We start from the raw sequence: 24,292 nt of genomic DNA, 5'->3' as shown, positions 1-24,292 counted from the left end.
CTGGGCAGCAACTGAAGGTTCTCATGGTAGCATGCTTCAGCCTCACTGGCAGGACCTGATCCTGGAAATGTCTAAGTTGAGGTTCATCTGTGTGCAAAAATCTTGATGAATGGTGGCCTTGAATGCTTTAACCTGGATTGGCCACCTCCTTTGTTTCTGGGTCCAGGACGTGTTTGTAGGGAGACCTGTGCTAGATGGAAGCCAAGCCATGTGGCAAGGACTGTATTGCCTTCTTGGATTCATGTAGAGATGAGTGAGAATTCTGTTACAGTTTGGTTTTGGAAAGTATGTGCCTAATGGGCAAGTTCTTCAAAATATGGGAGAAACTGGCACGTTTGTCCATCCAGGACTTTGAGAGTTTGTCCATTAAGGGCTTTGAATCCCTGTGCCTTCAACCATGTTAGTGCTTATTGCCATTTTTTCTGGCAGATGCCAGCAATTAGGTCTTCTCCATGCTGAGAATAGCTGATCCCACAGAATTTGGGTAGTGCCGATGGGGAAATAAGTGTTTCAGTTAATATTTATAAGAATTTACCAAAATTCCCTGCATTCATGTAGGTAAACAAAGAGTTTGAGATTTAAGAAATCTAAATATGGGACAAAGCAATACTGATTGATTTTCCCATCCTTAGGTCCAAGAGTGGTGGGTCCTTTATGGGACTGTCCTGCTGTTTCTTCTTGGAGAAGGTAGGCCTGTGACAAAGGTCTTCAGAATCCATCCATCTAGCATTTATGGACTGCCTCTCATGCTTGACTCTGCCTTAGAAAGCAAACCAAGCTGAGAGGAAGTCCATGAATGCTCATGGAACCAAGGTTGTGCAGTCAGCAACCTTCTTCCACTTCACAAGCAGCAGAAACAATAGCTGCTGCACATAACACAGAAGAGGGATGCACTTGCACAGCAGTTGATGGGTGTGCTCACCAGGAACTGGACAAAGTGGACCCTAGTCCAGGGAGCCAAGGCCAAGGAATCTGATGGATTCCCATCTCCAAAATGGATTCCTCACACCATGGGGAAGTTATTCTTCCTCTTGCAAGGTGTTTGCATCCAGCTCAGATTCTGGAAGCTGGAAGCTTCAGACCTTGCAGCCCTGGAGGTCCTACTCATATGCCAGATGTGAGGGGTCTGCGTAAGAAACACGTGGAGGCCAAAGCTGCTAAATGGATTGAAAATGTTACAGAAAATGACTGGTGCTCTTCTGGCATCTAAAAAAATAACATATTCATTTTAGTGTAAGCTTTTATGTATCATAGCTCCTATCAGACACATGAGTTGTTTAGAAATTGCATAACTTGACAGGCCATTGCAAAAACAAACAATGCATTAGTAAATAATAACTTCATCTTTCTGAAGCTCTGTTTGGATCACCCTGAAATTCTGATTAAGCCAGTAGCATGCTTGCATGAAGGACTGGACAAATACAGAAAAGCTTACAGAGCAGGGAGAGAAAGTATGAGGATCCACAGTTGTGTTTTGATCAAGGACATGTCTATATGAGATGCTAAATGGGTCAGAGTGCTGGTAAGGTCAAGGATAAGTCTGCATAGTGCCATGGAGAAACTGCAACTTTCGGATACTTTTTCCCTTCCAAAATTTAATAAAGTAAAATGACATATTACAAAGAACTTGGTGATACCAATTACAACAGCCATATGTTGCCCCCCCCCCCGAAATATGTGGGTCACTTTAGCTCATGTTCTCCCCATCTCATACCAGTGGTGATGACATAAGGAAGGGAGCTATCCAGACTTTTCATTCAGGTTTTATTCTCCCATATCTCATTTTAAAAGAAGTATTTTTGAAAAGTAAAATTATATCAAGTAATTCATTTTAATAATATAAATTCAATACAAGAAAAATAAAAGGGAAGATTTCAGTTGAAACATGTGGAAAATTGTTTTGATGTAATTATGAGTTTATGAAGGTCACCTATTGACCTGGTTGGTGGTAATGAAACAAAGGGTTCACAATCATTAAAAAATTCTTTAGGAAAAGAAGGACAAAACCACCAGGAAAAAAAGCAAGAATGTTGTGTTTAATTTTTTCTTTTTTATTAAAGCCAGCTCTTCATGTTCAACTTTCCGTGTTTATTCCTCTGAATTAATGTGCCCAGAATGCAGGGGGAATAGGAAATAGCCATCACAAACTAGGTTTTGCTACACTTTTCCAGAAGAAATTGATAGATAAATTGTTCTGCATTGATCTATTTCCCCCTCCTTGACACTAATGCTGATTATCTGTCCCAGTTTCATTGTCAGTGGGAGTCCTGAAAGAAAATGACCCACCATTTCAACACTGGCATTTCTGGGGAAGGCATATCAGCTTGTAAAAGCAGTTCAAGTTCTTTCCCCTTGGCATAAACTAAATCCTGCCCGAGTAATGGCCCCCTTTATATATGTCGGCTATATAGGCTGACTTTGACAAAGGAAAGCTGAAGTCTAGAATATGGTGGCACTCAGTATAGACAAGAGACAAAAGCATCAGCGGTGTCAGGCTGCATAAACAAACCACTACAGGGGACTAACATTAAATCATAATTGCATGTTTTATCATGTCAGTACTGTCACAAAACAGCTAACTCTGACTGTGACTCCAGTAATTAATTTTCTACTGCCGTGTGAAATGTATGGAGTTACCCTTAACTATTAGACAGAAGCTACAATCTGCTTGCCACTGTACTCAATCCGATTTTTAACACTTCCATGAATTGAAAGGTATTGTAATTAACCAGCCTTGGGGTAGTGCTTTGCGCAGCAATTGGACCTTCAACTCAACAACAAACAGAGATATTAATCTATGTTACCTTGCTGTTTTTAGCACTTTTAATTTGTACTGTGTTTTATAATCTTTTTGCATTTATCCTTGCAAAATGCAGCATGGCGTACTTCAACCTTTCTTCTCCTTTCTTTGCTCAGATGGGTCTTATCTGTATAGTTTAACCTTCTCATGCTCACTATTCAGCAGAAGCAAATACAAGGCTCTTAGGATTTACATAGAGGAAATATGCACCTGAATTACATATAGTCCCTAAAATTCCTGTGATTGTTGAAAGACCATACAAATGAATATAGTGCAAATCCTTGTTCTAGCAGCTGCAAAGAGGACCAAGTCAAATAACTTGGGCTATGATATCAAAAGGCAAAAAATGAAGCTTTTTTCCTTTGTTCCAAGTTCAGAAAAAAATCAATAAAGACATCTTTATCACACCAACTCTTTACGAATGTTAATGTTTTTCCTTTTGCTTTTGCTTTTCTATTCTGTGGCCCCGCTCGCATTTCAAAGGCATACATTCTGTATGTGTCTGTTTTAAGGGTGCTAGCTGAGACATTTTGACTTTGTAGTAACACTATTATTTAAGCCATTTGTTTGGGGGTGTTTATACTTGGTAGTTCTATAAATAAACCGAAGGGGCTCTGTCTTCCTTGTCACTTCCTTCCACAGCCTTGCATTCTGTCTGTCTTATCCTATCCAACAGTAGAATGGAGACCACTCTAATCCCAAGAAGTTTGGAACTAATGAACTAACTGCTGAGCTGCTGCCACGGAGCTTGGTCCCAAGCTTTACTGTACTTCACACTCGATTTATTCTCCAGATGGCGAGTCCCTGCAGCCCCGCTGTGAGGGACCACCTCTTCCACTGGAGTGTAAAAGTGGACGGATGTTGTTTTCTTTGCAGATTTGATAATTCAGAGCTAGTAACTTGTGAAAATGATTAGTTATTAGCTTTAATGGATGCCAGTTGAACCAACTGCACACATATTCCCTTCTTTAATTTCAGTGTCTGTTCATTGTGGCAATGCTTGATTTATCAGCAGTGGCTATGTGGGTGAAATCGCTATGTTTCCGCAGTTTAGTAACAATGCTCCCAAGCTTCTCATTGATTCAGAGTTACATCTTAAAAGGAAGATAGTAATATGTTTATTTGCATGCATTTGCATATTTAAGTATTCCCAGAACAGATTATTGTAAATAAACATTGTGCTTCTCAAAGTATAACCATGCTTTTATTAGCATTTATGTCTTGCTTTTCCGTCTGCCTCCAAATTTATTCCATCAATATGGAATTCAGATGCTAATTCCACAAGCTCATCCCTATTAATTTAAGTTGTAGCAATCTGATTTGCTGGATAAACAATTTATTTATCTGTTTTGTGCTCTACCACTAAAATATACTAAAATAGGACTGATAAGAATTCTGGGATTACCACAGAATCAAAGGGCATGTCACATTTTTGAGAGAAAAACACTAAACAGTATCACATTCCTGTGATACTAGAAAGGAAAAATGCCTCCTCGTTTAAATGTCTAACCTATATATGCATAACATAATGCTAATAGTGCCTTAGTGCAGTAAGAGTTACTGGTATTAGCAGAAAAGGGTGGGTTGGTGGATTAAAGTTTATTTGTACATACATAAATTAATTGAAATACAGGCAAATTTTAATTAACTCTTTGCTTACCGCAGAATTTATCTTGCAAATGTATGGTCTTAGGCTGGTCTTTTCCAACTTGGTGCTCTCCAAATTAGTTAAATTATAACTTCTGTCGGCCTCAGCATGGTCGTGTGGACTGGGGAGAAGAAGCTTGCAGTCCAATGCATCCACAGGGCATTAGATTGGGGAAGGGTGCCCTAGGTCATGGCCTGTCTTGCCAAGTAGGCCTGGGACTGCTCAGGGCCTGAATGGGAAACCTGCGAATCCTGTGAGTGTTGCCCTGAATGCCATCAAGGGAGAAGGGTGGGACAGAACAGCCGAGAATTAAACTGGTTGGATGTGAAAAAGAATAGTGTTTCTCTACTCTTGTCATTTGTGCAAGGAGCTCATGGTTTCACTCAGTAGGATCAGCTAGGTTCTGTTTTTTGGGCTGCATTCCAGTGAGCAAATTTGAAGAATATTGAGAACTCCTCTGCGCATTTTTACAGGAGTTAATTCCTTGTGCCCCAAAAAATAAAATTTATTGTAATAAATAAATAAATTCATTGGAAAATAAGCCCCATTGGTTTTTATGGAACATGTTTCTAAGTTTAGGGTCACAGCCGAACTGATAGTAGATTCAACTCAATTCAGGACTCTACAAGCAGTCTTTCATCAAGCAGAACTCACATTTGGGCTCCCTCAGTTCCAGCTTCCAGGGCTGCACATGCTGAAAAGAAGCTGGCCTCTTGTGCTGTGATGCTACGGAAAGGTTTTGCATCTAAGTACAGCTGGTCCTGAGAGTGTATTTTAGTTTCTGCCCTACCAACCCCACTAGCAAGAAGGCTCAAGTTCATATAGATATCCAAAATATTTCCTCTGTGGACTTTTACAATGTTTGCTTCTTGGAGGGTTGCTGGATGTTGTGAATAGGGGTTGCGGGTCCCATTGGCCAGATTATATGTGTATGCTAAGATAGGCATACTCAACAGGATAGGTATATTCTCTGTGCCAAACTTTGTCACTAGGTTGTCCCTCCAGCTGTGGTTGCCTTCCCTTCCCACCATGCCCCAGGCATGGCCATTCCCCACAAATGATAAAGACTGGCCTGTCCTAAGCAACATGCCAAATAATAGCAGTGCTAATTAACAACTTTAAATCTTCCTGTTTGCTCTTTTAGTTGCCACCAGGAGGGACCTTGTCCCCACCATAATTAGTTCATGTGTTGCTAATATAGTTCCTCCTTCTTCCTATAGTTTCCAACAATTTCTGGGGCACACTTCCTATTTTTATCTTTTTACCTTCTGCTTTAGTTGGGAGATAAAAGAATCTTTGGGGTTTGCTAAAGAAATGTCAGGATCAAGCCTCAAGCTGGAATTCTTTTATGGATTGTCTCGTGTTCATTTCATGTGTATACCATGGAATGATATGTGCAGACTGATCTATGACCAAAAAAAACCCCAGAAAAAATGCCAGGCACCATATCGTGCATGCTGGGCATGACTGTAGCTTCTGGAAGCTTCTGACTTGTGGGCCTGTGTGATCTCACGATTGTAGCCTAATAATATAATAAAGTGATGGTGTGGTTGGTTGTTGCTAAGTAATCATTTTTTTAAATGGACAGAGCTAGAATTTAATGGTTCTACAAAAATTTATTCTCCACCCAACAGATGGCAAGAGCATATAATCTCTCACGGTAACACATTTTTCTATTGAAATGTGGAGTAGAAGAGTGACTTAGTTGCTGGCTGGTTATTTTGAGCTATGTAGCAGAGAAGGGACATATTTGGTGGATGAAAATTACTAACAGCAACAGACTGAGGCCAAATCTCAGTGAAGTAGTAAACCTGTGCCTAGGCTGGCAGGGTGCTCATATGATCAATGCTCCTCCATGCAAAATAGTTCTCTCTGGAGAGAAGGTAGGTAGGAACAGACTTGGCTTGACAGAACATTTTCAATTGACTACCAATCTGCCCCTAAATAATTGGAGTTTATTGCTAGAGTAAATACTTCAAGTGGGTTGAATATAGAGCAGAAAGCTGATTGCACAAGGAGCACTCCCATCCCTTCTCTCCCCCTGCCCTGCCCCCCAGGTCCTCCCTTCCGTGTCAGAAGATCCTTGTGAACAGTGTAGGTTGGGTTACAGGTCTGCAGCAGGAAAGGGAAATTGCGCAAACGTAGGCAGTGGCACCTGGAACAAGCTTTTTCCTCTGGCTATAAAAATCTGTCATACTGGGGCTCATTGCTGCATTTCTGGGCAAATCATATCTGTTCTGCAAAGTGGGGGAGCAAACATTTGCCATTATGATTCCAAAGACATACATTCTAGTCCCGCTACAACACCTCTTGCACAGAGTGTGCATTGCTGTTCTGCCAAAAAGAGGCTGTATTTTACTTGTAGACGAGAAACAATGATCCCATGATAGGATTTTGAAGTGTTGGTTTTGTGTTGTGCCACAGTGCACTGCTTCTTCTTTAAAGCAATCTCAGTTTTTTAAGATTTTAAACAAAGGATGCAGCTATGATTCTAATCCTGTACCCAAGCCTTACCCTGCTCTGTCTGTCTGATATACACATATTAAAGCCAGTGTTTGAAGGTACAGGGGTGGCAGCTCCCAACTGATTATTGTTTTAAGGGTCATTAACTTTCTCCCTTTTTCTCACTAGTTGGTAGAGGGCCATTGCTTGTGTCTAAACATATCCTAATTATTGCTCTCATAAATCAGTGTATCATACAACTGTCTTAAATGGGTTTTGGGGACCTTATCCTGATAGGTCCTGACAACTGTAAGCTACTGTTTCCTCACACTGTTTAACTCAGACCACATTTTTCAGCCTCTTCTGCTGCCAATCCCAAGGCCAGCTTTGTATCCGTCTGGTTTAAATCTAATGTTTTCCATTGTCTTGTTGATTGGCTTTGCTCTAAAGGGATACCAACTTTGATTATTAGCACCTCCTTTTAGTTTACTCTGTTTCCCCCACAAGTATTTTTGGTTCAATGGCTGTATATTGTGATTACTCTTACCCCAGCATGTGCGCGCGCACACACACACACACACACACACACACACACACACACACACATCACTTTAAAATATTCATCAGTCAAAAAGCTTTAAAGTTTTATTAGTACTATAAAAACTCCTTACAAATAACATTGATCTTGATAAGCATTCTTTTTGACAATGAGAATTTGCTAAGGGCTGTTGCCAGGTTGAAGGAATTTGTGGTTTGAAACTGAAATTGGCAGGAAGTGGAGAGTCCAAGTGTTTTCTTGTTTTCAGTTTGTCTGTGTTTCAGCCCCTGGCCCAATAAAAGTGCTTTATTTCAGTGACTACTTTGCTGTTTAGAATGCAAATAATGTTTAGATTTGTTCACTTTTCTTTGAAGTTTTCATATGTAATCTGAGAAGATGAGTTTAAAGGTTTAAATCGCTTTGTTTGCGTACACTAAAATTAATTCATACATTAATGCAGTGCTTTTTTTGTAAGATGAAATTATTTACCTTTCACACGTAGTCAATCACTGTACACACACCCACACACGTCAGTTGTGTAATGAAACGTAACGGTTGCCACCCGCAGTAAGCTCAGCCCATGACCACACAACCAATCACAAGCTGAGCAGCACCACAAGCTGAGCAGCGCCATCACAACCAGTGCGAAGTACGCATGCATCGGACTCGACACACAAGCAGCCTGCATGCACCTTTTTAATGATTTTGCCGCCGACCTGCTACGCTCGACAGGGCAATTCGAATCCACATGGACCAAACATCAAATTTTCAAAAGTTACTTTTAAAACTTGGAAAATCCATCGAAAAAAGGTGCCGGAACTCTGTTCCGGTGCGTTCTATGACAAAAAAAGCACTGCATTAATGTATCATTGGGTTTCCTAAAGTCACAGAATGCTTTACTAACAGAAGGTATACTGCAAAACAAAAAACACTGTGAAACAATACTTTAGAACTTCAAATAATCATCCAAAGCAATCAGTAACAAGACAGTAATATCAAAATATGTTCAGCTAATGAAAGACTCAAATGTCTTGTCAAACAGACCTAAAAACTTAAATGAAGAGGTACATCTTAAGTGACCAACAAAGGAAAGCTATTGGAGATGCAGCTCAAAATGCAGGCGGTTCCATAAGGAGGGTGCCACAACTGCAAATGTTCATATCACCACTTCCTTGTCATTGCCCAAAAGTGAGCAGAACTCTCTCCAAACATGTCCCAGGCTGGTACATATTGGAAGAGGTGATCCTAGGATGATTTGGACTCCAAGCTATTTACTGTTCTTATAAATCAACATCAAGTAGGCTTGGAAGCAAATAGATAGCCAGTGCAGATCTCAAAAAGTATAGACAATAAATTGCATGCTAAGGCATGGAGTACTGTGGCCAGATTATCCTGGTCCAGGAAGAGCCATAGTTCATCAGCCAGGTGGAGCTGAAGGTAGCAATGATGTAGGCCACCAGTGACAAAGTCAGATGGAAGAGTGTCCTTCAGTGGGAATGCAGTGCTGTTCAATCCTGCCCATCTATCCACTTTCCAGGCCTAGGGACTAGCCACCAAGAATGCCTACATCTAGTCTCTACTGCCTCCTGACACTATTCTATCACCCGCACTGTCTTATAACATTCAGATGGAAGAGAGAGAGAGAGAGAGGTGCCACCTCCATGCCCTTGACTCCAGATCTCAAAATTACCTCTCACTGTGCCTTCATAGAGATGATGTAAAACAGGACAGAAAAAATGGCACTGCAGCTCCCACATCTCAGCTGAAGCACCATGGGGTGAAGCAGATGTTTCCCAGTACTACTATGCCCTAGAATCAGTTCTGCATGAAAGAGCAGTCTATCACCTACAGTATATACAGCTCCTATCAACCTTGACTACTGAACCCCTGGATGGTCACAAGTTCATTCTCCCCACCCCCATGTTAGACTCTTTCTGATCATGTATTTCTTCATATGGAACTGGATTCAGAGATGACTGATTAGAACTTCATTTGTGTAATGGGGTTTCCTACCTTCTCTGCCACACTGCAGCCCTTCCTCTACAGAATCAATCCTAAGGAAAGATGAGGCTTCTGATATGGCATGCAACAGGGAACTGGGGCTACAGTAGGATTTGGTGGGGCTGCCTGAAACATAAGATGCATTTCCATTTGTTCATGACATCTCTGGATCCAAGCATGTTCTCCCCACATCCATGTACCTTATTGGTAATCGTGAGAACAACCGTCCTTAATCTGGTGCCTTCCTGATGTCTGGACAGCTCCCAGTACCTACAAGAGATATGGAGGGTGCCAGGTTGGAAAAGCTTGCCTTAGAAACTGAATATTGAAGAAAGTAAACCCATTAAAACGATGCATGGTAACTAAGCTTAATGGATCTTACATAAAGGATGGTCACATTTGGATAAGTACCTGATTTTTAATGCCTTGGTTTTTAAAAATTGGGTTTACAATAGAATGCAGATTTACATTACCTGACCCCTCAGGTTGTCATCAGAGGCCCTTCTGAAAGAGCCCCCTTCTCAGGAAATAAGGAGGGTGGCTAAAAGAAGAAGGGCCTTTTTGGCAGTGGCACCCTGACTTTGAAACCAGCTCCCCAGAGAGGTTCGCCTGGCAATTTCTTCGTATTCTTTTTGGCACCAGGTGAAGACCTTCTTTGTTCCTCAATATTTTAATTGTAATAAAATATTTAAACCATTAAAATAATTCTATCTGGTAGATTGTTGTTATGACTTTTATGTCAATTTATGGTTCTATGAAGTTTTACAATGGCATGGTTTTACATGTTTAGATTGTTAGATTTTATTATTTTTATATTAGTGTTCTTACTGTATGTTGTCATTTTATTGTGTATTTCTTAATTTGTAAACCACCACCACTCTGGAAGCCTTATGGCTAATGGGGCACGATAAAAGTCTAATAAATAAAATAAATGCAGAATTTTATTTTTATTTTTTAACAAACTTTAGGCAGAAGCAAGAATTAAAACTGTGAAAGCACTTGAAGAATTTGACTTTGGTCAGGCAGAGAAATGTGTTCGGATCAATTCTGTATCCAGTGGTCTTGCTGAAGAAGATATGAAGGTCATTTTGAACTCCAACATTCTTCCTACAAGCTTAATGCTACCCAAAGTTGAAAGTGTTGAAGAAATAAGATGGGTGAGTTAAACAAGGGTTTGCCATAATTTCAACTTCAGCAGAAGGCATTGATCTAATTTCAAAAATGCCATTAAGATTAGTAGAATTATGTTATAAGGCCAACATAGAAGACCCCAGTTACAGTACCAGCTGAATTAATTTGTCACTTTATCATTTGAATGTAAATGTATAAAAAATTCTAAAGACTGTCTTATATTAAAGCAAATGCAGGGCAATTTGTAGTTTACCTGAAAGTACCCCCCCCCCCACATACACACACACCATTAAGCACAGTGAAACTTCTGAAAGTATGGAAAGAAATTGCACTGGGGACTTTGAAATAATATTTTGAAGGGAAACACTTCTGGCGGAATGGGCACAGGTTGGACTTGCATGCAGATTATACATGCTGCATTTGAAATGTTAAGCAGAATGGATGTCTTGCTTACTGTTTTAACAAGCAATCCTTAAGGCAAAGTAAACATGATTAAGATGTAACTCTTTTTTTTCTCCTCATTATATTAAAACCTTTCTAACTGTCATGTAAATGCCCTGGAAGTTGTTGGAAACTATAGGAAGGAGGAGGAAACATTTTAGCAACACATGAAAAAATTATGGTGGGGACAAGGTCACTCCTTGGGGCAACTAGAAGAACAAACAGGAAGCTTTTAACTCATGTTTTTAATTAGCACAGATATTATTTCCTGTCCAGTTCTCTATTTCTTCCTTTTTAATTGCTGACAGGTGTGTTTGTGCCTCATGACTGAATTTTCAGCCAATAAAAACCTGAAATGTAAATAGTTAGCATGTCAAATTACTTAAGCAAACTTTGAAATATGCCTAATTATGTTATAATCGTTTTAATTTTTAAGGTGGGATAAGCTTTATTTAATGATATTATTACTTTTGAAAACTTGCAGTGAATGTTATTTTCATAGTTTGGAAAACCTGGAATTCCTAGAAGAAAATTCATATAAAGGGAAAGTCAGAAAAGTCCAGACATTTTTCTTTCGTTTCTCTCAGTTTTCTCTCATATACACATCTAACCCTAAATGAAATGAACCCTAAAGATGCCATAGGGTTTCGTTTTTGTTTACTTGCTTGTTCATTGCACAATCAGAGCATAACACTGAACAATAAGAAACTTCAGATAAATTCATTAAATCTTGATGGAAGCAAACATATTTGGAAAACCTGAGCTCAGTTGTATAACAACATGTAAATTCATAGTCCAATTATTTATTCAGTAATATTCTCTTCAGAAATGTATAGCGGCATGATCTTTTGGAAGGTAAGATCCACAGGCTTCTTTGTTGTTTTTGCTGCAGCTGACTAACACATCTGGAATTTGATGATTATGAATATTCATATTTCCATTCTAGCAATGGCTCCACTATTACCAAATATGTTTGATCTCAATGTGAGCTCTTCAGGCTTTCTTTCAAATTCACACTAAGGAGAACATGCATTGCATTTCCTCATCTCTGATTTCAATTTCTATCATTTCCTTTTCTGGAAATAAATCAGCATTCGCATCCAACTTCTCAATGCATCTATTTCTTTTTTAAATGTTTCTGTCTTGAAGACACGTCGCCTCTCAGACTCTTGTCGTTGTTTTAAGGTGGCTGGTATAATGGAAAGCTTTTTGCTGTTTATTTTTTCCCGTTCATTTTTATTTATGTGAAGCATAAAACCTGGAGACTGATGCACAACTAAAAGATGGGCTTACTTGTTTTCTTTTGTGTGAGAATCTCCTGCTTTCCTTTTGTCCCTAGTATGGGTACTTGTTTGACTGGCATGGCTTATTGGAGTATAACAAGCGTAACTCTCGCTCCTTTGTCATGGGACAATTCTCCCACAAATCCAGAACTGTGGGCATTCTTTCCAATACACTATCGGGTGTGCGCTGGAATTGAAAGAATTGCTAAGGCCTGGTACTTCATCCCCTCCCTGATCTTTGTTTTTGTTCCCCTCCTCCTTTTTTCCACCCCCTCTCACTGAAATGAACACTTTACCAGGCCGGAAACATTTAATCGGCTGCTTTTGAAAAAAAAATAATTGAACCTTCTCTACTAGTTGCTTTTTGTATTTGGTGTTAATCACAATTTTTAAAAGATCTAATAAAGAAGAGAGGAAAACAATATTTGATCCAAAGGTTTTCCTTTTCGTTCCAAAATGAAATGGATTAAAAAAAAAAGAAATTAGACACAAACATGGATAGGTGCTGTTTTGATTTTATCATGACTGAGCATACAAAGGGTTTGCTGTTTAAGAGTTCATTTCTAGTATAAAGCAACTCTTATCTGTTAAATTACTAAAATTGTCAGTGCATATTGGCTCTGCTTTATTATTATAGTTTTGGAGAAGATTAAGGCTGCAATTCTGAACACACAATTCTGAACATTTGGGAGTAAGCAAGTACAACTGAACTCTAATGCTTGTGTTCACATAGGCACGTGTAGGGTTGGGCTGCGATGCCTTTTTAAAAAAATTGCTTCATGCTGTACACTGAGCATTTGAATCACAGACTTTCTCCTTAATTCCTTACATTCTGTGGCTTATGGACCTGTGGAAAAGGTTTGACAGGCAGCAGCGGCCGCTTGCTCCAAGTGGCAGCTGCAGTGGTGCTTCCATCACACACACAGAAAGTGAGGACGGACAACATTTCTCATTGCAGAGTGACGCAGTTTATTTTGGCCTAATGTAAAGCTACTGCAAATTGGTTAGAAGGTTTTTAAAGATTTCTGTGATTAGATTCTCTTTTTTTTAGTGGGGGAGGGGGAGAGAACTAAAAGGGGAAATAACACCTCTAATCCAGCTTCTGGTAAATAGGCTGCCAGCTTTTAAAATGAGTTTCCTTTCTATTAGTCAGAATATTATGCTAAGCCTTAAGCATTAGTTTTTATGTTGCCATAGCAGCCTTATTCCTGCAGGGTTGTGACCTGCGATGATTACAGTACAAAGCTTATGGGGTCTTGAAACCCCCTTTGAAGATGAAAAGTCTTTGATGGTTTATATTTATGCAAATCTCTTAGATATGATTTACCCAACTGAGACTGAATGGAGAGATGATTAAAATTCCCTTTTCCTTTGATATCCATTAATGATTAAATATTCCTTAAATATAAAATTGGTGCATGTTTCTTCCCCTTCTTTCTTTATTGACTAAAATTTCCTTAGCATACCTGTGATATGTTTATCTCCCAATACATTAGTAGATCTAGAAAGACATAATAGATTTACAATATACAGAGGTGGTTTCTCCCCTCCCCCCCCCTCGCGCTCCATTCCCTTTTGAAAGGGGGTGAAGGGGGGAAAAAATCAGTACAAGAGCTTTTGTATGTTTCCAGATGATAGATTTTGGAATCTGGGCTACCCCACCGGCAGCTCAGAGCTAGCTGTGAACTGGTCTCATGGAAAAAATTGGAGAGCTTTGGTCTTCAAAGAATTAAACTTCCTTTTTAAGGCCCTTCCTAGGTAAGCTAAAAAATTATGAAGAAAAGGCCTCCAGAACAAAGGGTAGCAGTGCTGCAGTGAATAATGTGGGTGCCACTTTGGAAGGCTGGGGAACATTCACAGCCGTGTCAGTGTCAGACATGAAACAAAACAGAATGTCAGGTATATAAATACGTCTTTGTTTTTAAGAGGCTGCTGATTTGCATTTAACTAAGGCAGGGTGATAGGTGTTAGGCAAATATTTTTGCAAGGAAGCCTTCAAAATATACAGTGATGCTGGCATGCTAAAAGATAGGCCTATGAGAACAGACCTCTTTCAAAGCTTGTGGGGGTTCATTAGTGTTCAGGGCTTTGTTTTCCCTGTTTGTTTGTATTTCAGTCAATGCAATATTTAGATAACAATACCATTTTATAGACTTTTTAAAGCATTGATTATTTCTCCCCCTCCCTCCACAATGTTCTTAGTTTGCAGAGAAATTTGCATGCCACTTAAAAGGCAGAACACTTGTAGAACCTATGCGTTTCATCCCTTTTGTGGAAACAGCAATGGGGTTGCTCAATTTTAAGGTAAGAAACATCAACGTAATTCAGTTGGTATTCCTGCATAAAGCCCTAGTGTTTGGAAGAATAGGCACTGTTGAATAAATCACAGTTTATTAACTGAAAAAGTGGCTCACGATGCCATAAGATGTGTTACATTCATTTAACGTGTGTGTGTGTGTGCATTCATTAACCAAAATATTCAGTTTCATGTAATGTAGGCACATTCTTTGGAATAATTCTTTCTTGTGCTATTATTAGTTCTTTGGGCATTTCTGTTTTATTAGAAACCAAACTGGAAATCTCATCTACCTTGAAAAGATACGGAGTGTTCTAAAGAGAACCGTTGTTCTTGGATATTCTAGATGCTGTCATGAATCAGTTCAGCCAACTTTTCAGTTAGACTTCATTTTTAATGTACAATTCAGGAGCCTTAAAGTAATACTTGAAAGCACTTGTTTTACAAAGTTCTAAAAACCAGTACTATTTTTTTTAAAGATCCATGAGTGTTTCATGGTGAAAAACATAACCTTTTTCTGCAACTCACTGTATGACCAAACTGGCACTAAGGTGTGCAAAGTGTTTTCTTCATCTGCCTTATAAGCAGGTTATTTCTACCTCCGCCCCCTGCCCCATCTCCCTGTTGATCAAATCCATGCAAATGGCTACCACTCTTGGCATGCAACCGGTATGTTTCTGTGGTTGAAAGATATTAACAATGAAGCAACTGAAGCTGGAGCGCACCCCAGCCATGCCAAGATTTCCTGGAAAAGTTTTGTGTTATTGGAAGGAGCTGCTGGGAGGCCCTTGTGGCTACTATGCCGATATACATCACATTTTCCAGCATGTTTCAAATATATTTTTCCGACTCCAATGTAACGAATGGCTAACTGTACAAGCTCATATTAAGCAGCAAAGTTATTTAATTTTTATAGTTTCCTCTTTTATGGACCTCTTTCTCAGAATAACAAAGAAGATTTAGTCAAGTTAAAATATCAGTATACAGGATTTGTATAAATCGCTATACTACGATACTTGGTGTCTACAGTGTTTGTTATAATGTAATAAACAAGAGACACACAGCTAACTGTAGCCCTGAATGCTTACAAAAGATCCCAGCATTCTGTGACCAAGCTGCATTTTAGAAAACAATTTACATGCCATGCTTACACAAATATTGCTGCAATATAGAAATTAATGCTTTCAGCAAACTCCAAGGTAATATTTGCTTTTCAAATGATTTTCTATTCAGCTTGTTGCATTTTATATCTCCTGTAATTATATTAGCTACTTGAGGTTACGTAGAATAGATTGATTAATAACCCACCTTATTCTGCACATTAGCCATGACTAGAATATTACATTTTCCATCTGTAATATATTAAACCAAAGATACTCCTGTTGCAGTTCTATAGAGGTAATAAGCATTCCTGAGTGAAAAGGCATCCAGAAGTATCTACTGTATGCTATTACAATAGCTGATACATTCAAAAGTTTTATGGGAAAACAGAGGAAAATGCGATTATGTATTTTAAGCAGGAACCTTATATCCAGTTTCCAGGAAGTATTCCCTATTGGGACTTCCTGAATAACTACACATAGGTATGCACTCCACTGGATATATTTCTGTTCAATTATTTGGGGGGTACACGTTTATGCATGCAATTTTTGGTTGCAGTTCGTACGTTTGTTTATTGTGCATACTAGGCAAGGGATGTCTGACAGCCCTTGCTTTGAGGAACAAATTGAGTATCTTTTGGGGAATAAGATTTTGATCAAGATGATGTTTGTGTTAACGTTTGTGTTACACTTAAAGGCAGTTTGTGAAGAAACTCAGATGTTGGGACCCAAAGTTGGCCTTCATCTGGATGCAGTAGTCTTTGGAGGTGAAGATTTCCGTGCCAGCATAGGTATTTCCTTTTTAAAAATAAAAAAATAAAATCACAATATTAGTAATATTAATAAAACATTCTGTCATTATCCTAAGCAATTTTAGTCACAGTTCTTCTAACTGAAGTCAATGAAATTAAATTAATGCATCTAACTCTGAGTTAAATTATGGACATTGTTTTAAAAATGGAACCCACTGGTTTTGTATGAATCTTCCTTGGCTGCATTAACCTGCCTAAATTTCTTTGCATTACCTCCTGAACATCTTACTGAAGTGCAGCAGAATCATGCTGCTTGTAATCTTGAGCCTGCTATAAATGTGATCTTGCAAAAATATATTCTGCTTATTGACTTGTACTTAATAAATAGAATAGTTGTTAAAATCAGTAACATAATTGTGTACATTCATGTTTCAAGGAATTTCTATTTTCTATTTTATTTGGAAATAACATAAAACCATTTTCCAAAGTACTGTTCTGAGGTGTGGCATTTTAGAATAGAGAGTCTACACTACAGAGTAGCTTATTGTTAATATTTTAAATCATGCATTGCTTATATGTTGTGTTTTCCAGCACACACCTTAACACTTCCACTAGTAAACAGCTGCTTTTCATTATCTTCCTGTCTTCAGGTACAATATCCAAAACTCAGCATGAATGTCAGAACCTCTTTTTATGCTATTTACATATGACAAACATAGCTATTAAGTATGATCCTTTTAACCCAGTTCACCTTATCACATTTTGAGTAGAGTTTAAAACCATTTAAAACTAAATGAAAGGAAGCAATATTTTAGATGAATACCAAAGCCTTAATTCCTCATAACATCAGAACCTAGCTTGCACTGTTCATGCTCCAAACAAGACAATATCATCATCATCATCATTGCACAGTACTGTGTTTTAGAAGGTATCCTTTGGACTCAGAAGGTTTTGCAAATTCCTTCCATAAATCTATTTCAAATATTCTGTCCAAGGATTTGAACATATCTGAGGCTAAAAATTATATATTTGAAGAACGTATAATTGAAATCAATTGTCTTACTTATAATGTGCATAAAATCAAAGTGTTATCAACTCTTGGTCACACTGAAATAAATGGAACTACTCTGGTTTAATTGGATTGAGCATCACTCTAGGGTTGTTTTAGTGTATCCTGATATTAGCATGTTTCCCTGAAAATAAGACCAGGTCTTATATTAATTTTTGCCCCAGAAGACGCACTAGGGCTAATTTTCAGGTCATGTCTTATTTTTTCATGTACACCAATCTACATTTATTCATGTACAAAAATCTACATTTATCCAAATACAGTCATGCCATCTTCTTCTGGAACATCATCATAACTCTCCAAACCCTGAATTGTGTTGCAATGGATGTACTAAATGCATCCGTCTGGCTGACTGTCTTAACTGGGGCTTATTTTGAGGGTAGGGCCTATATTACGAGCATTCTGAAAAATCATGCTAAGGCTTATTTTCCGGTTAGGTCTTATTTTCGGGGAAACATGGTACTGTTGTAATGCTGCCTATCACTATAATAATAATACTAAGTATCAGTAAATGGCCTAAAAATAAGTCTGTTCCATATTTCTTACTGAGGAAAAGCTGCTCAGGCTACAGTCCTATGCCTGCTTTCTCTTAGAGTAATATTCACTTAAATCAGTAGGATTTACTTCTGAGTAGACATGTATAGAATTGCACTTTTAGCATAGCTTTCTGCTCAGGGCCTTGGCTTTAACAAAAATGTTCAATTGTTCATTTCAGAACCAGAGACAGGAAGCAGAGGAGGGGGTTGTTTTGCCAAAGCCATCTTTTCTCTAGCAACTGCTTCAGACAAATGTAGAAAGAGAACTTTTCAATATTTTCTTTCTTTCACAAGAATAAAACAAATTTAATTTCTGCTAAATTTTTGTTGGCAAGATCCTGCTGCAAAAATCCAACTTTATCAACTGTTTTCTCTTTCACTGTCTCCCTTCAGGTTCAACGAGTAGCAAGGACACCCACGATATTCTTTATGTCAGGCAAAAAATTATTGTCACAGCAAAAGCTTTTGGCTTACAGGCCATAGACCTTGTATATATTGACTTTCAAGATGAAGAGGGTCTCTGCAAGCAGTCGAGAGAGGGTGCCTTAATGGGCTTCACTGGTATGGCTTTTAGATGATGTTTAAAATTTGTTTATTATCTCTCCTCCTTCATCGTAAAACAGATGTGCTTTATAGTGCTGGCTCCTGTTCACCTGCTTCAGCTTACCAGTAGAGGGACAGAGAAGTCCCATAATGCTATAAAATGTTTCACAATTACTTTGGCCTGTAAAACGGCAGGTGGAAAATTCCAAATGCAAAATTAGACCCTTAAAAGTCTTTCGACAAGTCACACCCAAGTGTGTTATTCTTTTATTATTAGTGAAAGTACAGTATAAACTAGGGCAGTGGTGCGTGGAACCTTCTGTTTCTACAATTCAAAGGAGATGCAATCTTGGCTGAAAACCTGCTCACAGCTTAGTTCTCTATTCAGCGGGCCTGTGGGTGCACATTTATGTACAGAATTGCTGCCACTGCATTTTAAGAAACAAATATTTAAAGAGTCTTCAACAAATCTGAACACAACTCTTCCCTCCCACATTTGCTAATCGCAACTCTGTACTGATTTCAATAACTGGACTTGATAGTCTGCATTTGATTATAAAGAGCTGGAGTTGAAAAAACACACATAATAACAACAACTCAATATGCTAATTAGGCTATGATAGTTATTTTCCTGTCAGCCTTTTCTTTGAGTTGCTTTCCCATATTCTGGCTTGTTTCCCAGTAATTGCCTGTTCACCTGATGACACCTGCGGGTACTGGCAAGACGGCATGATCAAGCAGGCTTCTAACAGCCAATCTCTGTAAGATAGACAGCTCACCCATGATTGGTACACTAGATCATGCGGGAGCCCCTGTGAGATGCGATACATAACAAAGATTTCAGCTTTATGATAAAAACCAGCTCCTTGGCTTGCATTCACAGATTATAGCATGCTTTAAAGAACAACAGCACTGACGTTTCAGTGATCCAGCTCATTCAAGCTAGCCATTAGACTTTTGGATGAACACTGGGGGCAGTTGGGGGAGTCTCTGAAGCTCTTAATCTAGCAAGAAACGTGTTTCAAACACAAAGAGAGAGGTCTGAAATCCAAAACGTACAAAACCTATATGCTTTTGGAGAAAAAGAAGTTTGAAGGACCATGTGAACCACAAGCTTACCAAACAACCGCAGATGCAGAAGAGCAACAAGGAAGAGTTGTGTGACCCCTTAAAGGCTCAGGCATTTATTGCAGTACAAGCTTTCCTCCGCCATCTCCCCAAGTGATCATGGAGCTGCTTTGTATACAAGGCACTGTCTTGCTTTGGCTGCCCCAGACTAAGATGCACACCCCACTTGAAATAACAAAAACTGCCTAACACAATTCCATTCTGATCAAGGAATTACTCGGGGCATCGCTCAAGCAACTAGTTTCAGTGTTCTGTTTCCTTTCCCCAGTCAGCTTTCCAAGCGTCAGCACACTCCTTAATCAGTGACCAAACTCCAGAATGATGGAAGTGGTGCACAGCAGCTTCCTAGCTCCCATGGGCAGTCCCCTGCGCCACTTGAAAAGGCCCTCCAAAGGCTCTAGTAGCACAGGGACATGGGAAACTACCTTACATTTGTTTCTCCATCTAGCCCAGCACTGCCTTCCAGCTGGCAATCCTCCAGAGCTTTCAGGTTCTTCCCACCACCAAGTACTTGGTTCTTTTTTCTTTCAAGTGACGATGCCAGGGAGAGAACCTGGAACCCTCTGTGTGTGCAGCAGCTAACTCCATGGACTTTTACCAGGGGGAAGGAAAGGCTGTCCAAGGTTCAGCCACTGTCTTCCCATGGAAGCAAGAAAGTGCTTCATATGAATGCACGGATCTTTTTGGATCCTGAACACTTGGAAATGCCTTTCATGAAGAAAAGGCTGACTCTTCAGACTGTTCTTTCAGAACATGTAGTTTCACTCCTCCATAATCGGCATAAATGCAGTTATTAATGCAGTGAAAACTTTCTGCTTGACAAGCAGCTTGCCAAATGTTTAAACACACCATTTTGAAAGTTAGTATTGGGCAGATACTTCACTTATCATCTCACAATTATTAAACCCAGACTATGTGAAGGAGGTGGCCTTTCGTTTCCCAAGTATTCACACAGAGAAGATAACTAAAAATGTGCTCAAAAGCTGGATTTTAGTTATTTTCATAATCCATTATTAGAACTTTTTAAAATCTATGCTAATTAACCTGGAGTGTACTCCTTACCACTAGAGTAGACAGACATTGCCATTCAACTTTTAAACGCTATTTGGAGGAAGGAACAAATCACATGAATAAAGTGTTTAGCAGTAGCTATTGTTCTATAAATGATCTTATGAATGGCACAGGACACAAATACTTCCATTTTCCATTCTTATAATGTTAGAAACTTAAGTTATCGGAATTGAAATGGCTAGCATTTTTTTAAATAGTTGCAATTGTTGCAGATACTGGGATCTGCATGTAAGAAACATAGTTCCACATAACTGCTGCCATATGAGAAGAGCAGTTCTGCCCCAGATTTGATGCATTTCTCCAGGCCACAGCAGCACTCTTTTCACTGAATTTACCATGGCATGGCGAAACTGACACCATCTTTGTGGTGAACTGCTTTACACAAACAGCTCACCATGGTTAGGTGAGTTACAGTGGAGTCCATGTGACAGCTCCTCTGAGAGGTCATTATAAAGATTTTTTTAATGCAAAAACAAAACAAAACAAGGACACTATCCTATTTGCTGCTACCTTTAACATAAATTGCATTACACGAGTGCAAGTAGCATCTGTTGCAGTACCAGTAGTGTTTGGTATTGAGTGCATGAGTGCAACTTTCTAGAGAAAGTTGATAAATCTGTCTCAAGAAAAGCAGTTTTATCAGTAAAAGGTGATGCACTAGAAGCTGTTTATGCTAGTGGGATACTATTTATGTTAATAGTATCAACAAGGATTCTGCCTCAGATAAATAAATCTGAAGCTTTAAATGGGGATCGGACAAATTCATGCAGGAGGAAGCTATCAATAGCTACTCGTCTTGGTGGCTATATGCTATGTTAGTATTAGAAGCAGTGTGGCATCAGTTGCTGGGATCCTGTGGGCAGATGGTTTGCCACTGAAAGCTGATTTAGACTGACCATTGCTCTGAACTCTTCTTCTGTTACTTCTACAAAGTTAGTCCCCCTTCATTTTAATGGTACCTATGCATAAAGAATGGATTAAGAGGACAATGGATAATGCCATCCCCTAATTGTTCATAACCTTTCTGAGCAAAGTCTTCCACAAATTTTATTCAGTCTACTAGGACAGCCATGGTTGCAAGCAGGTACCCATGATGTGAAGATCTTCTTTGAATCTACTACTGGCACGTCAGTCACTGAACAATATGCGAGAGCAAGCTTACGTATCTCTGTCCGTTCAGATCCTTGCAATATGTAGTTCCAAGTATTTGCAACTTAACCAGGGCAACCCCCACTCCATCTGATTTTGAACTTCCCATACCTAATCTCTATTGATCCTTGAGTAAAATGCCTATCTTTTACATTTGACAGCAATTCTGTGCAGCAAGCCCATCCCCGCTCTAGGGCAAGGGAAGGCTAGCAGAGAACCCTGCTTGTTATCTCAAACACTGGTCAGAGTGGGCAAGGGGGATTTCTCTTAGTGGGGTGCTTTCCATCTCATTTGGGAAGACTGGGATGGACCAAGTTCTTTGCTTACCCAACAGTCTTCCCAGCAGAGGAAAGGACAGGGCAGGCCAAACTCCTCCAGCTGGTGCCTCCACTGGGCCTTTGCAGGCTCTCCCTAGTTGTGGAAAACCTGCAGAGTAAAGTTGGGTTCTCAGCTGGAGTCCTGGCTGCAGGAATCGCAGTTGGTGCTTTAGCTGTGAAGTGACAATGGCAGGAGCTTTGGCCCTGCCCTTCGTATCATTTGGCTCACAGGGGGAAGGACTTCTGGAAAACTCATCAGGTCTAAAACAGTTTGCACCCCCATAATATTCAGATATAAGCCCCTCTTTGTTCAATTGAAAAATGAGGCAGCTATTTACACAAAACTTTAATGTATGTAGCCCTCACACATTTTCAGACACAAATCTGAAGTACAGTTATTTTTAAAGATTTGCTTTGTAACCAATGGGCTTTGTATCAGGACTATGGGTTGGATCCAGACTTAGTCATTCTTGGAGTAGATGCATTGAAATCAATGGGACTCATCAAAATGAGCATAATTCACATTGATTTCATTTCACTCTAACAATAACTAAGCATGGATCCAACATGATGTCTACCTAAATGTCCATCAACTGTAATAATGTTTATATACATACAAATGTACTGATACTTTTAACAGCTGATTTAGTTATTTTAGCTATTTCAGTGCAGCATGCTGAGAAGTTTGATATAAATATAAAGCACTATCAGGTTTCACCATCCCCCTCCTTTTACAGTCTTTTGTAGAAGACAAAAATGACACCATCATAGAGTTACATAAAAGACTTGATGGGTATTGATTTAAAGCACACTATATCAAGTGGTATTGCATGGTCATAAATTTTCATGGTCATAAATTTTAATGCCTTCCAGTTCTGCAACCTCTCCATAATTTGTCAATAACAACAGTTTGGCTTAAAACATTGCTATTGTTTCTTTATAACACTGAACTCCATTATGCTGTTCGGGTACACAAGGTGTAACAAAGCCATAAATCAAATTTTGCATTCTTACACTTATGCTGATGTCACCGTTTTTAGAAAGGTTGATGACCTTACAATACATTTTACTTTTAAAGCAACATAATTTTTTTTAAAGTAGCCTCACTGAGTTTTTTGTCACAGCAAAATTTGTGCCTTAATTGTTAGAGTTTTGGGCTTCATCCTTACAATATACTTCTTTCGAAATATATACTTGGCAGGTATTAACAATGAGTTGCTTCTGTCTAACTTTGATGCTTGATTATAGCAAGAGCAAACCATGCATATACATATTTTCACTCTAGTGGTATAATTTCAAATATTCCTTTAGAAGAATGAAGCTTTTCACAGAACAGGGTACAGAATACTGCACTTATTTCTTCAATGTAATCCCATTTTAGAAGTAAACCTTGCTGATTATATCCATACAGAACATACAGGCGCATCTGAATAGTAAATTATTAATACTATAATTATGTTACATGATACTGTGATTAAAAATAAAATCCAGTGAAACACATGGAATATCGTCCAAAACTGACACTGCTAGGAAAAGAAAATCTGATTTGCATAAAAATGGCAACTATTTTATTTTTTATTCGCAAACTGCTTTGGGGGCAATATTTTGAAAGAATACATTTTCTGTCAACAACAAATCATAAGAATTATGGACTCTTGCATTTTTTTAATTATTTTTTGTTAAAAGTAATTTCCTGTTTTGATTTGAGCTTGCAATAATTATTTAACATATTGCGTCACCTTGGCTTAATATGAAGCTGGAAAGGCAGCATATAAACATTTTAAATGAATACATTATGACTTATGGCAATTTATTTATTTTGGGTTTAAAAAAACCTGAAAATGAAAACATTTCCCAAATGTTGTGACTTTTCATACACTTAGTCACAGCAATTCTTTTCTGTTAACTAGAAAATTCTGAAATAATATTCAGAGAATTCGAGTTCAATGTCATCTGCCAGACCATCGTATTTCCCATGCAGACAAGTCTGTCTTACCACTTTCCCAATCATTTTCCTCTTCCACTCTCAGAACAGTGCTGGGTGCAT

General features: G+C 38.8%; 1 protein-coding gene across 7 annotated transcripts in view; it reads left to right on the top strand.

The window, feature by feature from the left end:
• CLYBL (citramalyl-CoA lyase) overlaps positions 1–24,292 on the top strand; it is a 228,273-nt gene that overhangs the window by 188,459 nt on the left and 15,522 nt on the right. For all 7 annotated transcript variants that reach the window (XM_044428511.1, XM_044428512.1, XM_044428513.1 and 4 more), the window contains 4 exons: positions 10,398–10,586; positions 14,487–14,588; positions 16,378–16,471; positions 18,431–18,598. In XM_044428511.1, coding sequence (XP_044284446.1) covers positions 10,398–10,586; positions 14,487–14,588; positions 16,378–16,471; positions 18,431–18,598 — 553 coding nt within the window. The remainder of the gene's footprint in view (positions 1–10,397; positions 10,587–14,486; positions 14,589–16,377; positions 16,472–18,430; positions 18,599–24,292) is intronic.

Source organism: Varanus komodoensis, unplaced genomic scaffold, assembly GCF_004798865.1.
Source record: "Varanus komodoensis strain SLA01 unplaced genomic scaffold, ASM479886v1 scaffold2, whole genome shotgun sequence".
NCBI classification, from domain to species: domain Eukaryota; kingdom Metazoa; phylum Chordata; class Lepidosauria; order Squamata; family Varanidae; genus Varanus; species Varanus komodoensis.
This window is presented reverse-complemented; position numbering and strand designations above follow the sequence as displayed.